Genomic DNA, 17,373 nt, shown 5'->3' on the forward strand with positions numbered 1-17,373 from the left:
TTAACTCATAATCCCATGGTTAATGGCTGGGTATACTTTACCTTGAGTGTCCTACCCACGATTAGTGTCTCTTTGGGTCATTGCTTTTAGATGTTATAGAAGACTCAGGTGTCCACAGTGAGTGGTTTTGGACTTTGAACCAAAGAGCCAGACACTCTTTAATAATTCTAGCGCCTTCTCTCAGGGCTACACCCAAGAAGCATTTTTGGTTTCTGGTGAACAGTATGTAATTGCACAAGGAAGATCTGGAGGCAGATAGCCTCACCATACGAGGAGAAACGGTTCTTTCTCCACCTAGGAGACCATCCCCGTGCCCTGTTAAGAATCGAGAAGTTCCAAACGTGAGGCCAGTCCAGGGTGATGTGTTGGAGAGAGAGGAAGCTCAGACTGAGACCTTCCTTCCTGTGGACTTGGTGTCAGTTAAGTTGTCCTAAAGTTCTGCCTCAGCACTTGCTGACTTCGTGTTTATATCTACGATGAGGCTTAGTTCCATTTTAATCAACGTGCAACAAATCTACTTCCTCAGAATAGCATGCTTTACCTCTCTCTAAAATGTATCTACATTTTAGCTCCTTTCCTGCTCAGAATGTTGGTGACAAATAGAGAGAAACTATATTTAGGGTAGCAGGTACTTTCAGACTAAAAATAAAGCAGTGGTTCTCATTAACCAAGGTCAGAGAGAATGTGTGTGTAGTTTGAGTTTGCTAAGATTCCCTTCACTATCACTAGTTGAGAAACAATGCATTGAAATCTGCTTTCTACTGGATACAGTTAAAATACAGTAATGGCAGGTGTGAACTCAGGTAATTAAGTCGGAGTCATCTGCTACCCTGAGGGTGAGATCTTTGGGAAATACGTAGCTAGAATCACAGTATTGAAAGACCCCGTGGTGCACTCATTCTATTGCAGGAGGCGTTGTGGGTCACACAGTATGTTTCCTGCTTAATCAGTAAGGAAAATTTGAAGATAAAACTGAACTACTCTTTCAGTTGTTCTTCTTCCCTCATCAGCCCTTCACAAAGAAGCTCACCAGTTCTCTTCCTGAGACAGATGGCAGTTGAAGGGGAGGAGAACTGTTTTGAAGTCAGAAGACCTGGGTTCAGGTTCTGACTCTGCCATGTACTGGTTTAAGTTGCTTCAGTTTTTGAGCTGTGTTGCGGCTGGGGGATCATAGCTGGCTTGAATGAGATGGGTTAATACCGTTTATCTAATGACCTTGTATGTATAAATATAACTGGTTATGGATGAGTTAACCAGTTTATGATTGACAGCTGGAAAAAGGGACAATTGAGTTAAAACAGGAATAGAGAGAAATATGTATTTTTATCTTTTTGTTTTGAAATAATTTTATACCCATGGAAAAGCTATAAGAATCATACAAAGAACTCCTGTATATGCTTCACCTGGTTTCCCCAGTTATTAACATTTTACCACTTGCTCATTGGGAGAGGATGTTCGGCTGACAGTTGAGTGTTTACAGCATGCTGAGCATGGGAGGTACTGTTATCTCCGTTGTGTAGAAGGGAAATCTTTTGGAGGTTCCATTTGTTGTATCTCCATCGTGTAAAAGGGAAAACTTAGGGAGGTTACATCTGTTGCCTGAGACCCTGTAGCAGGTAAATGGCAGAGGTCTGAGGGGTGAGTTTCCACTACCCTCCTTTGCATTCTAGCCCAGGCCTTGCCACTAATCATGGCAGAACCATTGACCATCCGTTTCGCAGCAAGTTCTCATCTTTCCCTTCTGTTCACGGAACCCAGTGTCCCCCCAGTCCTGACTCACCCCTCTATAGAGACAGGTTACCTTCCGGAAAGGATCCTTTTTAACTCCAGAATTCAGTGTTTGATCTGGTGTTGCTGATTAAATGTAATTCGTTTAAGCAAAAATAAAGACTGAAAGACTGAAGATTACGTGAAGTTTGTGGTTGAAGTCGCTGGTGAGGTGAGAATGCCCTCCTTTCCTCACATTCAGTTTCCGTGTGAAATTGGTGGCACTGCCACAATTTGATTGGTTTTCTCTTTTGCAAGAGTATGAGCCTTTTGGGCAGAGCATCCTGGGTGCTGGACCATTCCTTGTCCTAAGTACCCACTGTTGAGGGATTCTTGATCCTTCTTCGTGTCTGGCTACAAGGCCCTGAGCACATTTCTTCCAGGAGACCAGGGAGGAAGATAGGGTTTGATTTTGAGATTACTCCTACTGTCTTTGAAGTTTTTTCCCTCCCTTGTTTTGCTCAGAAGAATCTCTCTCCTAGTTTTTGATAGAAGTAGATTTTCTAGAACCTTGAATTGAGGTTGCAAATTTGGTGACTTACGGATGTGAGCCAGATATGGCTGGCAAATGTATGTTTTTGGCTTGCCTAATGTTTAAATTTTTGTTGTTGTTAGTAGCTAACATTTAAAAGCCAGAGGATTTCACATAAAAAACCAGCACTCAGTTTTTATTTAAAAGAAGAAAAAAGAGATTTTAACTTTGGTTTTAAAAGCCAGAGAAGTACAATTTGGTGAGCTAGTTAGTGGTGGGTTTCCTTACCCTTGGTTTCCAAAGAAGAATTTTGCTTTTGGGGTAGGTAGAAAAACAGCTCATAAGTAAGAGCATGGACTTACGCAGGATCATCGTTATTCCTGTCTTGCCCTTGTCGCTGTTTCATTTTCATTATATGAGGCCAGAGTGACTTGTAGATGGCAGAGGGCGACAGGCATCTCACTTTCTGTGCAGCTTGGCTGGTACTCAAGAGCTTTGCCCCCTGCACTCAGGCACTGCTGCCAGCAGGGGGTGCTGTCTCCTCACTGAGCCTGCTGTCCTCTTGGCTCAGCTGAGCAGCAGCTGTTGGGCATGGGCTCTGGGTCTGTGTGAGAGTTTGGGCATGTTCATTTGGTTCCCATCCCTAGTGCCCACCCCTTAGACCCTGGCCAGGTTATTGTGTCACTAGGGACTCTGTTCAGTAACAGGAAACTGGGGAAAGTTTAATTGTTTTCTCCTCTCTCTCTTTCCCATGCAGCTGAACAAAAGGTTCATCCTCAGTTTTCTCCATGCCCATGGGAAGCTGTTTACCCGGATTGGGTAAGTGTGCAGGATGTTTATTTTATTTTCCTACATTACAAGTCATTTTGGAATTTAATATTGTTAGCAACTAGACTGTGTTTGTAACTGAGGGCACAGGGTGTGAATTCTTAGGGGCCTCCACCTTCCCTCCCCTTCCCTCCACTCACTCTGCTCTTGTGCTCATGAAGTTTGGGAAATGTTACTCTCCCCCCTCTGACTCCCCTTTCCCTACCTTTATTAAAACCCCCTTTTAACTACAGTCTTTTCCCACCCCCCACCCCTTATCCCTCTGGGTTTCTCTTTCCTCTGCCTTCCGGCTCAGCCCCTAGTGAGCTCCTCAAGGAAGTCATGCTCAGTCCCTGGGTGCAGCTGCCAGGGGTCCTCCTTGGGGGGAAGTACTATGCACTCACTTTCCCTTAAGGAGAAGGGAAAAAGAGTGGACAGTGATTTTTTTTTCCTCCGACAGTTTCTCCCCCTTCGAACCATACCCCTTCCTCCTGGGCTCAGTTTCTGGCGCCATGCTGCTGAGCTCAGTCAATGCTGAGACTTGGCTGTGGTTTCACCGGCCACCATGGATTTCCAGATAAATCTCAGGGAAGGTGGTGTGTGGGAGACCCTGTCGTTTAGCGCTTTAAGTCTCTGGGACGAGGCCACATTTCGAGTGTTCTTTTGGCGGGTCAGAGTTTCTCCTGACTGTGAGGCCGGCGCCCCTGTGCTGAGTGCTCCGTTACCCCAGGAGAGGAGCAGGTGGCGGTGCCGCGCGCCTTCTCTGCGTTTCGATGCGCTCTGAGTTGGAGGTTCTCTGGAGAACTGCCCTGTGAGCTGCTTGTTTCAGACCCCAGCTCCCCTAGTTGCTGTGTCTCCCTGTCGCTTTCTGTCATGACCTTGTAAGTTTCTCTCTTAACGCTCTAGAAGGTTCCCTTAGTGGGAGAAGCTGAAAGGCTTCCTCCTGTTCGGAGGGGCACTGTTGAACGTGTTGGTGAACTAGAAACTTTGCCTTTTACATACTCACGTATCATCAGCCTGGGCAAGAGTGACGAGGATGGCCGTAGTCTTGAAATGACTTGGAAACCTTGGAGCGGTGCCAGTAGAGGCCTGTCTGCTAGCAGAAATACACGTAAAGGAATCCGCTCAGCGAACGAAGCTAGGCACCTCAGAGGCAGCACCCGCCCACCCCGCCCCCACGCCAGCTCTACTCTGGTGGGAGTTTTTGCTCAACACTGTTGTAACCCTAGTGCCTGGCATGTAGTTGGTGCTCAGTAAATAGTTATTGTAGGAATAAGTGAATCATTACAAGAAATGGGTAGATTGCAAAAGACTGGGGAGAAGGAATCCTGAATTCTGTTGGGTCATCATAGACCCAGGCCAGTCACTAGTGAATAATGTGGAGCTGCAGTTTCAGGGTGGGTAAGATGATATTATTTCATACAATAGCACATCATAACAGAAGAAACTATTGCACTACACTTAAAATAGGTGCTGTGATTCTTCATCTCTTTCTTCTTTAAAAATTCTCATTAAAAAAAACTTTCCTTTACTACCTTTGCTGACAGTATCTTCTCTCCGTTTTCCCTTTTGCTCTGTTTGCCCTTTGAATGTTTATGCACCATGTTTGCCCTAAGGCAGGATTTCTCAGCCTCTGTACTACTAATATTTTGAACCTTATAATTCTTAATTGTAGGGGCTGTCCTGTGTTTAGCAGCATCCCAAGCTTCTACCCACTACAGGCCAGTAGCAGCCTTTCCGCTCACCCCCAGGTGTGACAATTAAAATGTCTCCAGACATTGCCAAATGTTCCCTGTGGTGCAGAATTGCTCCTGATTGAGAATCACTGCCGTAGGTATTTCTCAGCTCTGTTAGAAACTTCTGGGACTAAAAAAGTTAAAAATCTTGGTCCAGAATATAGGAATGTTTAGGATATATATATATATATACACACACACACACATACACACACATACATATTATATATGTATATAAAATCAGATTATGCATTAGTTAAAACCCTATTTTTCTCCCTCTTAAATTTCTCATGTTTAGATATATTTTGGAGGAAGTTTGGAAAAGAGTCTCAATAATGATAAAAAAGCTAGAATGATTTCTGAGAAGATAAATGGATCTTTAAAAAATAAGATAACCAAAGGTTTACTTAGAGACAGCTGTTGGGGGTACCCTAACTGTGTTTAACTATTAGAGTCATAAGCAAATAGTTTTGATTTCTGTGGGATGACAGCAAGAGAAAAATAGGCTTATGTTGCAGCTGGAGAGGTTTGGGTCATATGTAAGAAAATTTCACAGAGGGAAGGTGTTCAGGAGTTTTCTTCTCTGTTGAAAAATGAGCAGATTATCTCATTTGTCAGAGGTGGTTTCCTGTGGTCCAGATTATTTTTCAATATCTCTTCCATTCCTGCATGTAACCAACTCTGTTGGCAAAAAGATAAGGCCAGTCTGGTTCCACCTTCATGAACACTGAGTTGTAGTAGTGTTCACATGAGGAAAATGCATGTAAATTCTAGGCACTTCAGCCCCTCAGTGAGTATTCCTCTTGTGCTCTCTTGGAGGTGAAAAGAGAATTGAGCCCCATATTTATTCTGGAAGGCAGAGAAACAGCAATAATTTTTCTATTGGAAAGAAAAAAAGCCCCAAACTATAGAAGTCTGTAAGACCAGAAAAGCACTGAGCCCAAGCCACACACAGCAACATGGACTGCTGCCTAATTACCAAGAAGATGTGAAATGTGGGAGGCGTTGAAAACGAATTAAGAGTGAGGAGATTGTAATGGGGAGCAGCTGAAGACACAGCCACCGTCCCGCCTGCCTGCTGAGAAAAGCCCCGGCAGCGTGGCCCTCCCAGCCTTCGTCTTCTCTGGGCCTGTGCTCCCTGCTGCATCCGTGTGTACTTGAGGGCCTACTGTGTGCCACACCAGACTCCTTTCTCTCAGCAGCCGGCAAAAAAAGAAATTCCAAGTGTTCGATGGAATCAGGTTGCCAAAAAGAGTTTGTTTTTCTCTGCTGACTAGTTCTAAGACCTCGAGAGGGAACGAGTCAGAGCGTCTGTGGGCTCTGGTTTCCTTATCAGTAGTTTAAACAGATGAGCTCCAAGGTCTGTTACAGTCCTTATGTCCTATAGCCCTGTGATTTTTGTTTCTCGTGGCTACCCTGTCACACGGCCGAGTTGTTTGGTTTGATTTTGCTATTGGTTTGCTCCTATCTTGTACAGTTTTTAAAAATCAAGATGGTAAGAAAAATTAGGGAGCCTGATTCTTTTCCACAGAGAATATTGTCAGGCCAGCTGTGTTCCCCAGTATCTGAGAGATTGGGTCCTGCCCCGTTAGTCACTGTCTGAGTCACTCCCGGGTCTGGTCCCAGTACTGTCTGAAAGTTTGGTTTCTTGAAACTGCCATTCACAGGAGACGAGGTGTCTCTCGAGATCCTTTCAGAAAGCGATCACTTCAGCCAGCGAAATGCACATCCTACAAGTGATCATACAGTTTTAAAAGACAGAGCCAGAGTCCTCCCGGGCTCAGGGAACGTAACCAGGCGGGAGTGCTGTGTGGCTCCTGACAGACACTGGGTCTCCCGGGGAGAGGCACAGCGGACTGCACTTGGACTCCTCTGAGGGGGTCAGGAAGCCGGCCATCTGTAGACTTCTGACTTGTGACGAAGAGAATAATTTAGCTTCCCATTGTAGCCTAGGTTGAAGTTGCCACTTTAGTTTTCTACTTGCTTGCCGAGTCATGCTCTTTGCACACTTTCAAGATCTCTTGGAATTCAAAGACTCATGTGTTTATTTTGGACTTCGAATTGTTAAAAATATTATGTTTGTGTCTTGATTTACTTTTAAAAGCTAGAAATGTATTATATACAAAAGCCAGAAGTATCCATCGTAGGGGAAATCTTTTTACTGTATACAGTGCTCGTTGTAAAATATTTAGAAAACCCAGCAAAAAAAAGAAATAAAAAATTATTCCTGTTCTCACTATCCAGAGATAACTATCCACCGTTACCACTTGATGTGTATTTTTATCTTCTCTTCCATACATCACACACATACATTCTCTTATTTATTTTTTATAAATATCTGTAAAAGGGATCACATTAAACTACTTTAAAACTGTCTTCAGTTAATATATATTAAACTTAAAAAAAGTCTAATACATCTTCTAAAAAATAGAATTCAGTTGTATGGATATGCCATCTTAATAATCTGTTGTTGTTGTTGGATGTTTTAGGCTGCTTCCAGTTTTTTGCTATTATAAATTGCCATCTTTTTATGCTTTCTCGCCTCTCTCTCTATTGCTGCTACTGCTGCTGCTGCTTGTGTAAAACTTTTACAATTATTACTTAAGTAATATATAAAAATCTCCTTGTAAAAGTATAGTATGCTTTTCTAAAATTTCTTTCAACTCTTTCCCAACCTCTGTGACCTCCAAAGAGATAATGCTAGACATCAGGTTATGTATTCTTTAGACCTTTTAATTGCATTTGCATAATTACTTATGTAGCCATAAAAACCATCATTTTATTTTGTGGGTTTTTTTCCCTAAACAAATTGTATTCTGTCATTATGCCAGTTTTAGTATAATTTTCATTCTGCAATATGGGGTGGAGCAAAGAGAAAGAAATAAAACTACTTACAGGTAATTGGAGACCAAAACCAGAGAGCATTTTGGTTATGAAATTGGGCACGAGAAACGCCGTTATTGAGCTCTGAGGAAGAATCTTTTATCTGCATGTCCTTCAGTTGTTGCCTCACAAAGCTGATGTTGTCTGAGAACTCCATCTTCCCTTGTATCTCAGAATTTGAGTTACTCTAACTCATACCCTTATGCATTTGATTTCTTTTTCTTTTGCTTTAATCATTGTGAACTAGTTGAAAGGTGAACAGCAAATTTTTTTTTTTTTTTTTAACTTAAAAAAGACGATGTGGACATTTGGCCTGGTGCTCGTTTGAGGCTTCAGTCTGACCTAGGGAGTGATAATGGCTGTGTTTCAATTCCCATCCCGGGAAAGAGTCTTCCTCAGACACAGCCTCGAAGCAGGACCGTCCCACGTGACACTTCTGTCACGTCGTTCTGTGCTGGCTCTCCACCGCCTTTCAACACGGAGACACATGGCTCCAAAACTCGCCCAGTGTGGCTGCTTTTCAAGCAGAGTGAACTCCGATTCTCGTAATGAGAAGTGCTAGCCCCCCTCCCCACCTCCGACCAGAAAGAGTGCTGCACAGTGTCAGGGTTTAAAATGAAACCTTTGTTACAGCCCAGGGGGAAAAATGGATCCAGTCCAGCCCCAAACATATCACTCTCTGCCATTCCAAACCGACCAAGAGTTTCAGTGGTTCTGAAACTTTTTAGAGGTGGGAGAAAATCAGTGTGTTTTGGTTGTTTTGTTGTTGTTGGGTGGTGGTGGCAGGAGTGTGGGGTGGGGTGGCACTTGAAATGGCATGTGGGGGCAAGAAAGCAAACGCCTGGCATGTTTTGTGCCAATGAAAACGAGGACAGCTCAGCAGAGAAGAGCACTGGAACATAAACTGTAATTGACCCGTAACTGTGGCATGACTTCTGGGTCCTGGGGGGTCAGTCACAGGAGTTGCCTCCAAGGGCGAGGAATGAAGCTTGCCAGGCTTTCAGAAGGCTGTGGCATTTTCTACCCTGGGGAGGGTGCTTACTACACACCGGAGAAAGGGTCGAGGTTCAGGTGAAAGCAGAAGCACCTTTCCCTAGGACTCGAGACTGTGCTGTATCCTTTGAGGAGGATTCCCTTCCCTGTGGCTTTCCAGAAGCTATTTATTAATCCAAGCTGGAGCTCTTCCTCACCCTCCTCTCCCCCCACCCCAGTACACACGCAGTGTACCACAAGCAGTTTGTTTGCTTGTGAGGGGGTGTGAGGATGGATGAAAGACACTCTGGTGACCGTGAATTGTTCAGCATGGCCCTCAGGCCCCTCTGCCTGGTTTTTTCTCTCGAGCACCGAGTTTGACTTTGCTCTTTATTTCTGAGGACTTCAGCTGTGGTTTGTTCCTGTTGCCAGAGGAGCTCCAGGCGTGCACCACCGTTCTGTGGCCACGTTTGGCAAGCAGCGGTTTGAATGACCTCTCCTTAGGAGCGCCGGGTCACTGGCTAGATTTCTGCCTCCCTACATTACAGGCTCTTCCTGTATTGGGAGTGGCAGTTGGCCAGGGCATTATATTTCCACTGGCCTGAAAACATACAGACCCTGATGAGCAGAGCCCTTGTGAGAGGGAGGAGGACAGCAACCCAGGAAAGGCCGAAACAGACCATCGGGGCCCCCGGTCGAGGGATTCTCCAGGGAATGTTTGGGGTCCTTGCATGGAATGATTCGTGTGCTGGCCCCTAAGTTGACAGCAGCTGAACTGCATCTGAGAGCCCCTCTGGAGTGAAGCTTTGAGTGAAGAATCTTTAGATTCACAAACCTCTTCCTAGAATATGGTTTTCATACTGGAGAGTTTGGGGACTATGCTGGCCTTAGAGCTTAAAGGAAATTTGTTCACTCTTTAGAAAAACGGATGGTTTCAGAGAGAAACTTTGATTTCAGCTTGAATCCAGTTATTGCCAGAGGTTAGGAAATAGCATACCAAAGCGTAATAACTCATGGTGATTTATCCAAAAAATTGAGTTGTTTCCATCTCTAAACCCTGAACACGTCTTTCTCTTAAATTTGTTCACAACCTTAGGGTACCCGGAAGGTTTGTGAAGGCAAAGAAACATCCTAGGTGTCAGCTGTCTGCTTTTCTGAGAACGAAAGAGAGAGAGGGAGGGAAGGAATGAATGAATGAGTGTGTGCGTGCGTGTGTGTGTGTGTGTGCGTGCACGCGTTGAGTGCTCTCGGGGATGTGCCTCACTGACGGGCTGGCTGTGCTTGTAGGATGGAGACATTCCCTGCAGTGGCTGAGAAGGTCCTCAAGGAGTTCCAGGTGTTGCTGCAGCATAGCCCCTCTCCTATTGGAAGTACCCGCATGCTACAGCTTATGACTATCAACATGTTTGCTGTACACAACTCCCAGTTGAAAGGTAAGGAACATCCAGTTTCTTAATCTAGACAGATAAAGATTAATCTGTCTTCTTTCCTGTACTGCCATACCACTACACAGTCTCACACACACACACACACTCTTACACACTCACACGCACACTCACACACACACCCTGCCTTTCAGATCTTTCATGTACTCTCCGAAATCCGTATGACTCTCTAGTGCTTGGGTGGGATGGTTGGAGGGAATCATGGGTATAGAGCTTAATTTGCAAACCCAGAGACGCTGCTGCACATCTGGCTGTGCTGAAGGCAGCAGCAAGGCCTTTTGGAGGCTGCAGACCCAAAGCCTGTCCCAGGGGGGAGGCATGGCTGAAATGTTTCATTGCAGAGACCATACGCTTGGCAGGGATGGGGAATAGCTGTTTCTGGACTAATGTACCCTGTTTGTTCAATATGGAAAAGTCTAGTTCCCTATGGGATATCCCTTGTGGGAGTCTGCCAGGGAGTAAGAACAGAGAATTGATGAGCTTTGGTGACTCAAATCTGGAAGCAAAAAACTCACCAGCCTCAGAGTTTGGCAGATGTAGTGGTATGCATTCTGAGATGCTTTTCTGAACACTGGGTGTTTTTTTTTTTTTTTTTTTTTTGACATGAGGTGGGAGGTGGGGAAGGAGAAATGGGAGAGGGGCTGATTGGCAGGATTTGTAAATGTTCTGGTGACCAGGTCACAGTGGAAGGATGTTAACCGGATCCCTTCCCCTCCCTCCACCCCACTGAGGTAAGGATGATGTGATTTGACTTGATGGAAATCTGTAGCCTGGAGGTGACATTATTTTGTGTGTTTGTTTGCAAAGGAGACTTGGTCCATGCTGCCAAAAAATCATTTCAGAGCCTCAACAGAGAGTGTCTGGTCTCAAGGTTAGAAGGTTGTCACCTGCAGTCCCAGGAAGTGGGGATTGCCCTCCAGAGAGACTCCGCTACAAAGCAGACCCAGTGTTTCTGGACAGAGTCTTGCTGGTTCTTTCTGGGCACCTTTTCTTAGTGGTCTCTGTCACTCTGAAGTTGGTTTATTTCCCTTTCCCATTTGTATTTAGGGTTGTGCTTCAGCCTGCTCCGGTCAGGTGGGGGGGTGTTCTCCCTGGTGAGTAGGCAGCTGCACTTTCCCCTGAAACTTGGCTTCTCCTGGGACTCCACCAGGCCCTCTGCTGGTTTGCCTGGGTTTTCCATCACATCTGAAGCCTGGAGGGTGTTCTCCTCTCACGCTGTCTGCCGCAGCATTTACAGTTCCTTGCAGAAGGTGAAATGCACAGGTTTAGGTGCCATTTTGAACTTCTCTGAATATGTCCGGGAATACCAGTGAGAAAGCACGCAGTCCTGAGGGGCAATGATGGTTTCCAGGAAGGAGGAAATACGGTTTGTAAAGGGTGGTGAGGCGGTCAGTCCGGAGGGGAGGGAACTCGATCCCTTCCTCATCGCTTGAGGGTCTCGAGGGTCAGGCCACCAGGTGGGGAGCTCGCAGGCTCGGGGGAATGGCGCATCCCGAGTCGGCTTCCTGTTCACTTCCCTGCCTCCCTCTGGCAGCGTCGCAGTCAGTGAGCCGCCTGTCACAGAGCACAGCCTCTGCCAAGGTAGTTTCCCCATCGGGGGACCTGGAGGTGTGAATGTAAAGGCCCCACAGCTCTAGTCTGCGGAGCCTCTGTTGTCAGCAACTTCTGCTCCACAAAAAGGAAGATGTTGGCCTTTTCACAGGCCACCAATGAGTCCTTTCCTTGGAGCTGTTGTAAAGTTAAAAGTTAAAATATGGGTGAAAGGAAGGTGAGACAGTGAGAACAGAGAAAGAAGGAAGTAGTGCTTTCCCCTTGGAGGCCAGCATGCTTTTTCTTAGCCTCTTTACCATGGTCGCTCCTAACAAGGACCTGCGTGCCAGGAAGGACACGTCGCAGCCTGTGCGTGAGACCCCGCCACCGGCTCCGGCTTTGTCCTGACGCTCACCTCCACGGGGCAGCTGGGGCCGAGAGCTGAGGTGGTCCAAGGGTGTTTCAGGGAAAAACAGCCCGGGCCACAGGATGTAACACTCAGCTAGGACAGAGCGCTCTGTGGACTTGCTGCCAAGTACCCGGTGTGCAGCTGAGGCGGCCGTCCAGACCCCACTGTGTGGGCTGCCATTGGGAGAGGGGTGAGCAGAGCACTCAGCGGGGCTGGCTGGTGGGAAGATGCACTTTTCCATTTCCCAGCATGTGAGTCATCTTCACTGGGCCCCTGTGCTGTGCTCGCACGGACAGTGGCAAGAAGGGGGTGTTGTGGCTGAGCTGCAGCATCTGTGCCGGGGGTGGAGCGGGAAGGGGGTTGGGGAGAGGGTAAAGATTTAAATCCTTCACTAATCAGCAGCAGTTTGAATCACATTTTTATGAGTAAGGAAGTGATAAATCAGCCCTTGAGTGTTCAGCCCCCGGGTCCCGTCAGCCGGTGCCCTTCTGAAGGCTGCCCTCCAGGCCGGTCGGCTGGCTGTCAGAGCCGCCACCCAGCCTGGGGACCCCGGCTGTCTGCAGCCAGAAAGCGAGGGCCTGCTGCTGCCTGGCCCTCCCAGGTGCTTGGGGTCTGTGGTGATTTGGCAGTCACTGCAAGCAACAGAACATCTGGGCCATCATTTTTCTTTCCATTCCTTCTTGGACTTGTCCTTCTGGGTGGGTGTTTGCATATGTCAGTTCCTGGACTCTGTGGAGAAGGAGCGTTCCAGCCCGGAGCAGAGGTGATCTGTGTCCCCCCACGGCAGTCGAGATTCTCTCCATCTATGCCTGGCCCTTCCCTGGAGATGTGGTACCTAGGGAGAGCCACAGGGACGGCCTTACGAAAAAGCATGTCCTTTGCTGTTGCCTCTAATTCGTTTTTGTATGGGCTTGGTGCTACCCCTGTATAAGTCCTCTTTTCAAAATACCGGAAATGATACTAATAGTGTGATTATTAAAATACTTTTCAAATGTGCTTTCCTTGGGGTCGAGAGACACAGAACTCTTAAAAAGCTTCAGGCACCCCAGAAGGCCCAAAGGAGGGGAAACACTTAGATGGTCAAAGAGGCCTTTCTTAACTTACAGTTCTCCCTGGAGCTCAAGGAGGCAGAGGTCATGAGATTTGTCCTCTTCCGATAAAGGAAAGTAAGTTGAGTTTTGCCACATCATTTAACCAGCGAACCTTTCAGGTCTCAGCAGTGATCTTAAAACTCACAAGTTCAAGGCTATTGATCCTTTATCTCCTCCCATCAGGTGGGCCCTCTGCAAGAAGCCTGCTGGAGTGGGACTGCAGAGAGTCCAGAATCCTACTAGTCTACATTGAAGAGGTTGAGGACAGAGACATTCGAGGGATGTTTGGGTTTCCCTTAGCAGAGGGCCTGGTATTTATCAGGCACTCAGTAAGCATTCACTGAGCACATAGATGAGGAAGTCCATGGTTCCAGGCCGACCATCACTGAACAATGTGTTCCCTTCCTGGCCTGTGTCCAGAATTGCCCTTTGGCGAGTAATGGGTGGTGGCGAGATAGGTGGTTCCCAGGGTGATGTCACCGCTGGTCATCGGAGAAGCGGGGCCTTCTCCACGTGCCTCAGCATTTAACACTTCAGTAGCCACCCGATTGGCTGATGTGGTGCTGGAGAGGGAACGGTTGATCTAAACCACAAGCACTCCAAGAATTTTAATTTTTAAAAAAATTCTGTAATGTAAGGAAATAAAGCTCTCGTTTCTTGAAGAGGAGTAATCGAAGCAGTATTTGTGGTAGGGCACCCGGAGCCCCACTGCATCTCCCATCTGTGCCCAATTTACTCCAGTCTGGCCCCCTTGTTCCTTCCCCCCTTTTTCTCTCTCCCTCTCTTTGTCTTTTTAAAAAATATGTTTTTATAATTCCTGGAATCAAAACCATTGCAGGCACACACTGTTTTATTTTACTGTATTATTGGATTATACTTCCTATAAATCATTGGATGTTATTCATTGGCCACCACTAGAATAACTTCCCTTTTCTGTGCCCTGGCCCCTTCTTCTTCCTTCTCTCTTTCCTCCTCTACCAGTTCATAGAGGAGGTCTCCGTGTCAGCCTTGCAAAAAAGCCCTGGTGACAGCAAGAGGGCACCCAAGAGACACTGCTCGTGTGTTCACCGTTGGGGCTCCCTGTTCTTAGGGAACCTTTAGGGGCTGGCATTGAGCTAGGGCTAGGCTGGCCTTCTTTTCTTTATCATCTGTGCTCACTTTTATGGTTTGCTAGTAATCCTGAATTGCAGGAGGTGGTGGGAGGGGTTGCCACCTGCCTGCCTCCAGAGGGATAGAGACACGGCATCTGTCGACAGGGGACCCACAGAACTGGACCCCAGGGTGTGGGACGCTTGAGATGGGAGCCACTCACCTCCAGGCTGTGGTCATGTATGCAGGCTGACCCTAGTTTGTGAAGTTACAGTCACAACCAAAATTTCTTTGTCTTCAGCAAACCACCACCTTAGAGACCTTTGATAAGGCAGGGTGCTGCCCCGTGCAGTTCACTTCTGTCTGAATCTCTCACCCGAGCAGAATGTATCGAGTGCCTAATCCCCTGCTTGTCAGAACAGCTGTACAGGAATCCACCTCTCGGAAAGGGTAGGCCTGAGTTGAGCTGTGTAAACTGCCCTCTCATCCCTGCTTGTCTGTCTCTGCTGATAGAAACTCTTGGGCTCTTTTCTCCCCAAGGACCTTTGTGTAGATTTCTACAGGTAGTCGGCACTGCCTGACCTTCGTTTTCAGGACTGCTTGCTCAGTTGAGGGCAGATAAACAAAGAAACAGCCAGCTTGGCCCCCAAATTATGTGAGAAATGGATTTGGAGGTCAGAAGAGGCAAGGCTTTAGGAGGCAGACCAGGGGAAGGGCGCATCCCTCTGCCGTGCCTTCTGTTCCTCTGGGGGAGCTACAGCTATCAACAGGCTGCTTAGCATGGATTTCTTCCCTCAGAGTTCCCTGGAACAGAAGGAAAAGCTAAGGAAGTGAGTTTGTCGAAGGATCTTCCTATGTTCCCTACTCTGAATTCCAGGGTCCTTGTTTTCAGAATGAATCCGTTATTTTAGGCTGAGGAAGGAGAAGCAGTTGAGAAAATCCACTCATATCAATAAAATTAAGCCTCTTACCATGTCAGTTGATGAAATGATTTCTGGTTTTGCCCCAGGGTTACAGTGTGGTTTGGTGTCCGTGGCTGCTCTGGGGGGCAGTGGAGAAGTGCAGTGTCCCCCGTCACCACCTCATCATTACTGTGGGCTAGAGACCTCATCTCTGCTGCCATTTTATAGCTTCTCAATTTGATGTGTTTTTTTTTCCTTCCTGGATGGACTTATTCTGAAAGAGAGACATTATTCGGGGGATGGGGATGCTGGCAGCAGGACTCTCAGCTGCCTTTTCGGAATTCTCCTTAAACTCTTCCTGGGGAGTAAAATTCTACATGTTACAGGGGGCGTGGGCCAGCTCTCTGCTATTTGTTGAATACTCAGGGAACATGAGTATGTTCTGGGGGTGGGCATTAGGGGGAGTAAGTTGCACTTTGGACCCTAACCGACTAAATGTTGGTCTGAGGAAGAACTGTAAGCTTTCAAAGGTAGTGGCCAGGAATGACAACAGAACAACATCGTGGTCATACCTGATGAGATTTTATGGTTGCTGTATATGTATTCTCATGTGATGTCTCCCGTCAGCCTCTGACTCTTTGCAATCCCATGAACTATATATAGTCCATGGAATTCTCCAGGCCAGAATACTAGAGTGGGTAGCCTTTCCCTTCTTCAGGGGATTTTACCAACCCAGGGATCAAACCCAGGTCTCCTGCATTGCAGGTGGATTCTTTACCAGCTGAGCCACCAGGGAAGCCCAAGAATACTGGAGCGGGTAGCCTATCCCTTCTCCAGCAGATCTTCCTGACCCAGGAATCGAACTGGGGTCTCCTGCATTGCAGGCAGATTCTTTACCAACTGAGCTACCAGAAAAGCCCCTGAGACAGGTGGGACAGCTATTTTGTGTCCTATTTAGTCGATTTACAGACTAGAAATATACCAGAAAGGCTGAGTAACTTTAGGAAGGTCACAAAGGTAGTAAATTATACCCAGGTCCCAAGGGTCCAGCCTCCTGTGTCAGATGGCACACAAATTTCTTTGGACCTGATTGAGACAGCTCAACACAACGAGCAGTCGTTCCCACGCTGCCTCACCACCACCTCCACCCCCCAATCTAAGCAGCTGCATTTTCCCTCTACTAAATAATACAGGTACCTTGGCACAGTTAAATTGTGTCCTCTTCTCCTTTTCTCTTCCCCAGTTAATATGCTACTGTTGTCAGCTGTTTTAATTAGTTTTTTACTTTTAAACCTTGAAAGACAAGTTGTTGTTTTCACTTATGTTTTGTTTTCATTATTATCATGATTGTTTTTATGGTAAATATTTGTTTAGACTCACCTGTATATTTACTACTTTTTTTTCATTCCTTTTTGTATTTCAGACCTTCTCCCTGGGATCAGATTCTTTTCCTTTTGTTTTTTGGCTGCCCCTCCCTGCCTGTGGGATCTTAGTTCCTGGATCAGGGATGGAACCTGGCAGTGAAAGTGCAGAGTCCTAATCACTGGACCACCAGGAGTTCCCTGGGACCGTTTTCTTTCTGCCTGAACCATATTCTTTAGAATTTATTTAGTGACATTCTTTTGATGACACCCTTCCAATTCGTATTTGTCTGAAAACCCTTTATTTTCCCGATTCCTCTGTATTCACTGGTAACTCTATGTTAACAGTTGTTTTTCTTCAGCCCACTGAAGGTACCTTGCTGTCTCTGGGTGGTTACTGTTTAAAAGTCAGCCGTCAGTCTAATTGTCCTCTTAAAAATAATCTGTTATCTCTGGATGATTCTTAGGTCTTTTTTTTTTTTTTTTTTTTAAATAAACCCTTTGATGTTCTACAGCTTTAATGATTTTCTAGGTTTGCACTTTTTTTTTTTCCCCCGCTGGGGCTTTATAGGGCTTCATGTATCTGTGAGTCGATTTCAGCAGTTTTAGAAAATTCTTAGCATTCTTTTTTTACATACTGCATCTGCCCATGCTTTCTCTTCTCCTTCTGTCTTAAATGTCTCTCAAAACTTCTCTTTCATTTTTGCCTCTCTCTCTCTCTCTCTTTTTTTTTTTTGGTGCTGCATTCCTCGTAATTTCCTTAACTCTGTCCCTGAACCTTTTCTTAGCTATATCTAATCTGCTAAACATGCTCTGCTGAGATTTTATTTCAATTATATATTTTTATTTCCAGACTTTTTTCCCCCCTAAATCTGGTCTTTTCCTGTTAGTTTCTTATTTCCTGAACAT

At 46.1% G+C, this 17,373-nt stretch overlaps 1 protein-coding gene across 2 annotated transcripts in view; it reads left to right on the forward strand.

The window, feature by feature from the left end:
• SMG6 (SMG6 nonsense mediated mRNA decay factor) overlaps positions 1-17,373 on the forward strand; it is a 198,714-nt gene that overhangs the window by 43,941 nt on the left and 137,400 nt on the right. For both annotated transcript variants that reach the window (XM_040243774.1, XM_040243775.1), the window contains exons 9-10: positions 2,997-3,058; positions 9,925-10,070. In XM_040243774.1, the coding sequence (XP_040099708.1) occupies positions 2,997-3,058; positions 9,925-10,070 (208 nt within the window). The remainder of the gene's footprint in view (positions 1-2,996; positions 3,059-9,924; positions 10,071-17,373) is intronic.

The sequence above is a fragment of the Oryx dammah genome, unplaced genomic scaffold (assembly GCF_014754425.2).
Source record: "Oryx dammah isolate SB20612 unplaced genomic scaffold, SCBI_Odam_1.1 HiC_scaffold_8, whole genome shotgun sequence".
NCBI lineage: Eukaryota > Metazoa > Chordata > Mammalia > Artiodactyla > Bovidae > Oryx > Oryx dammah.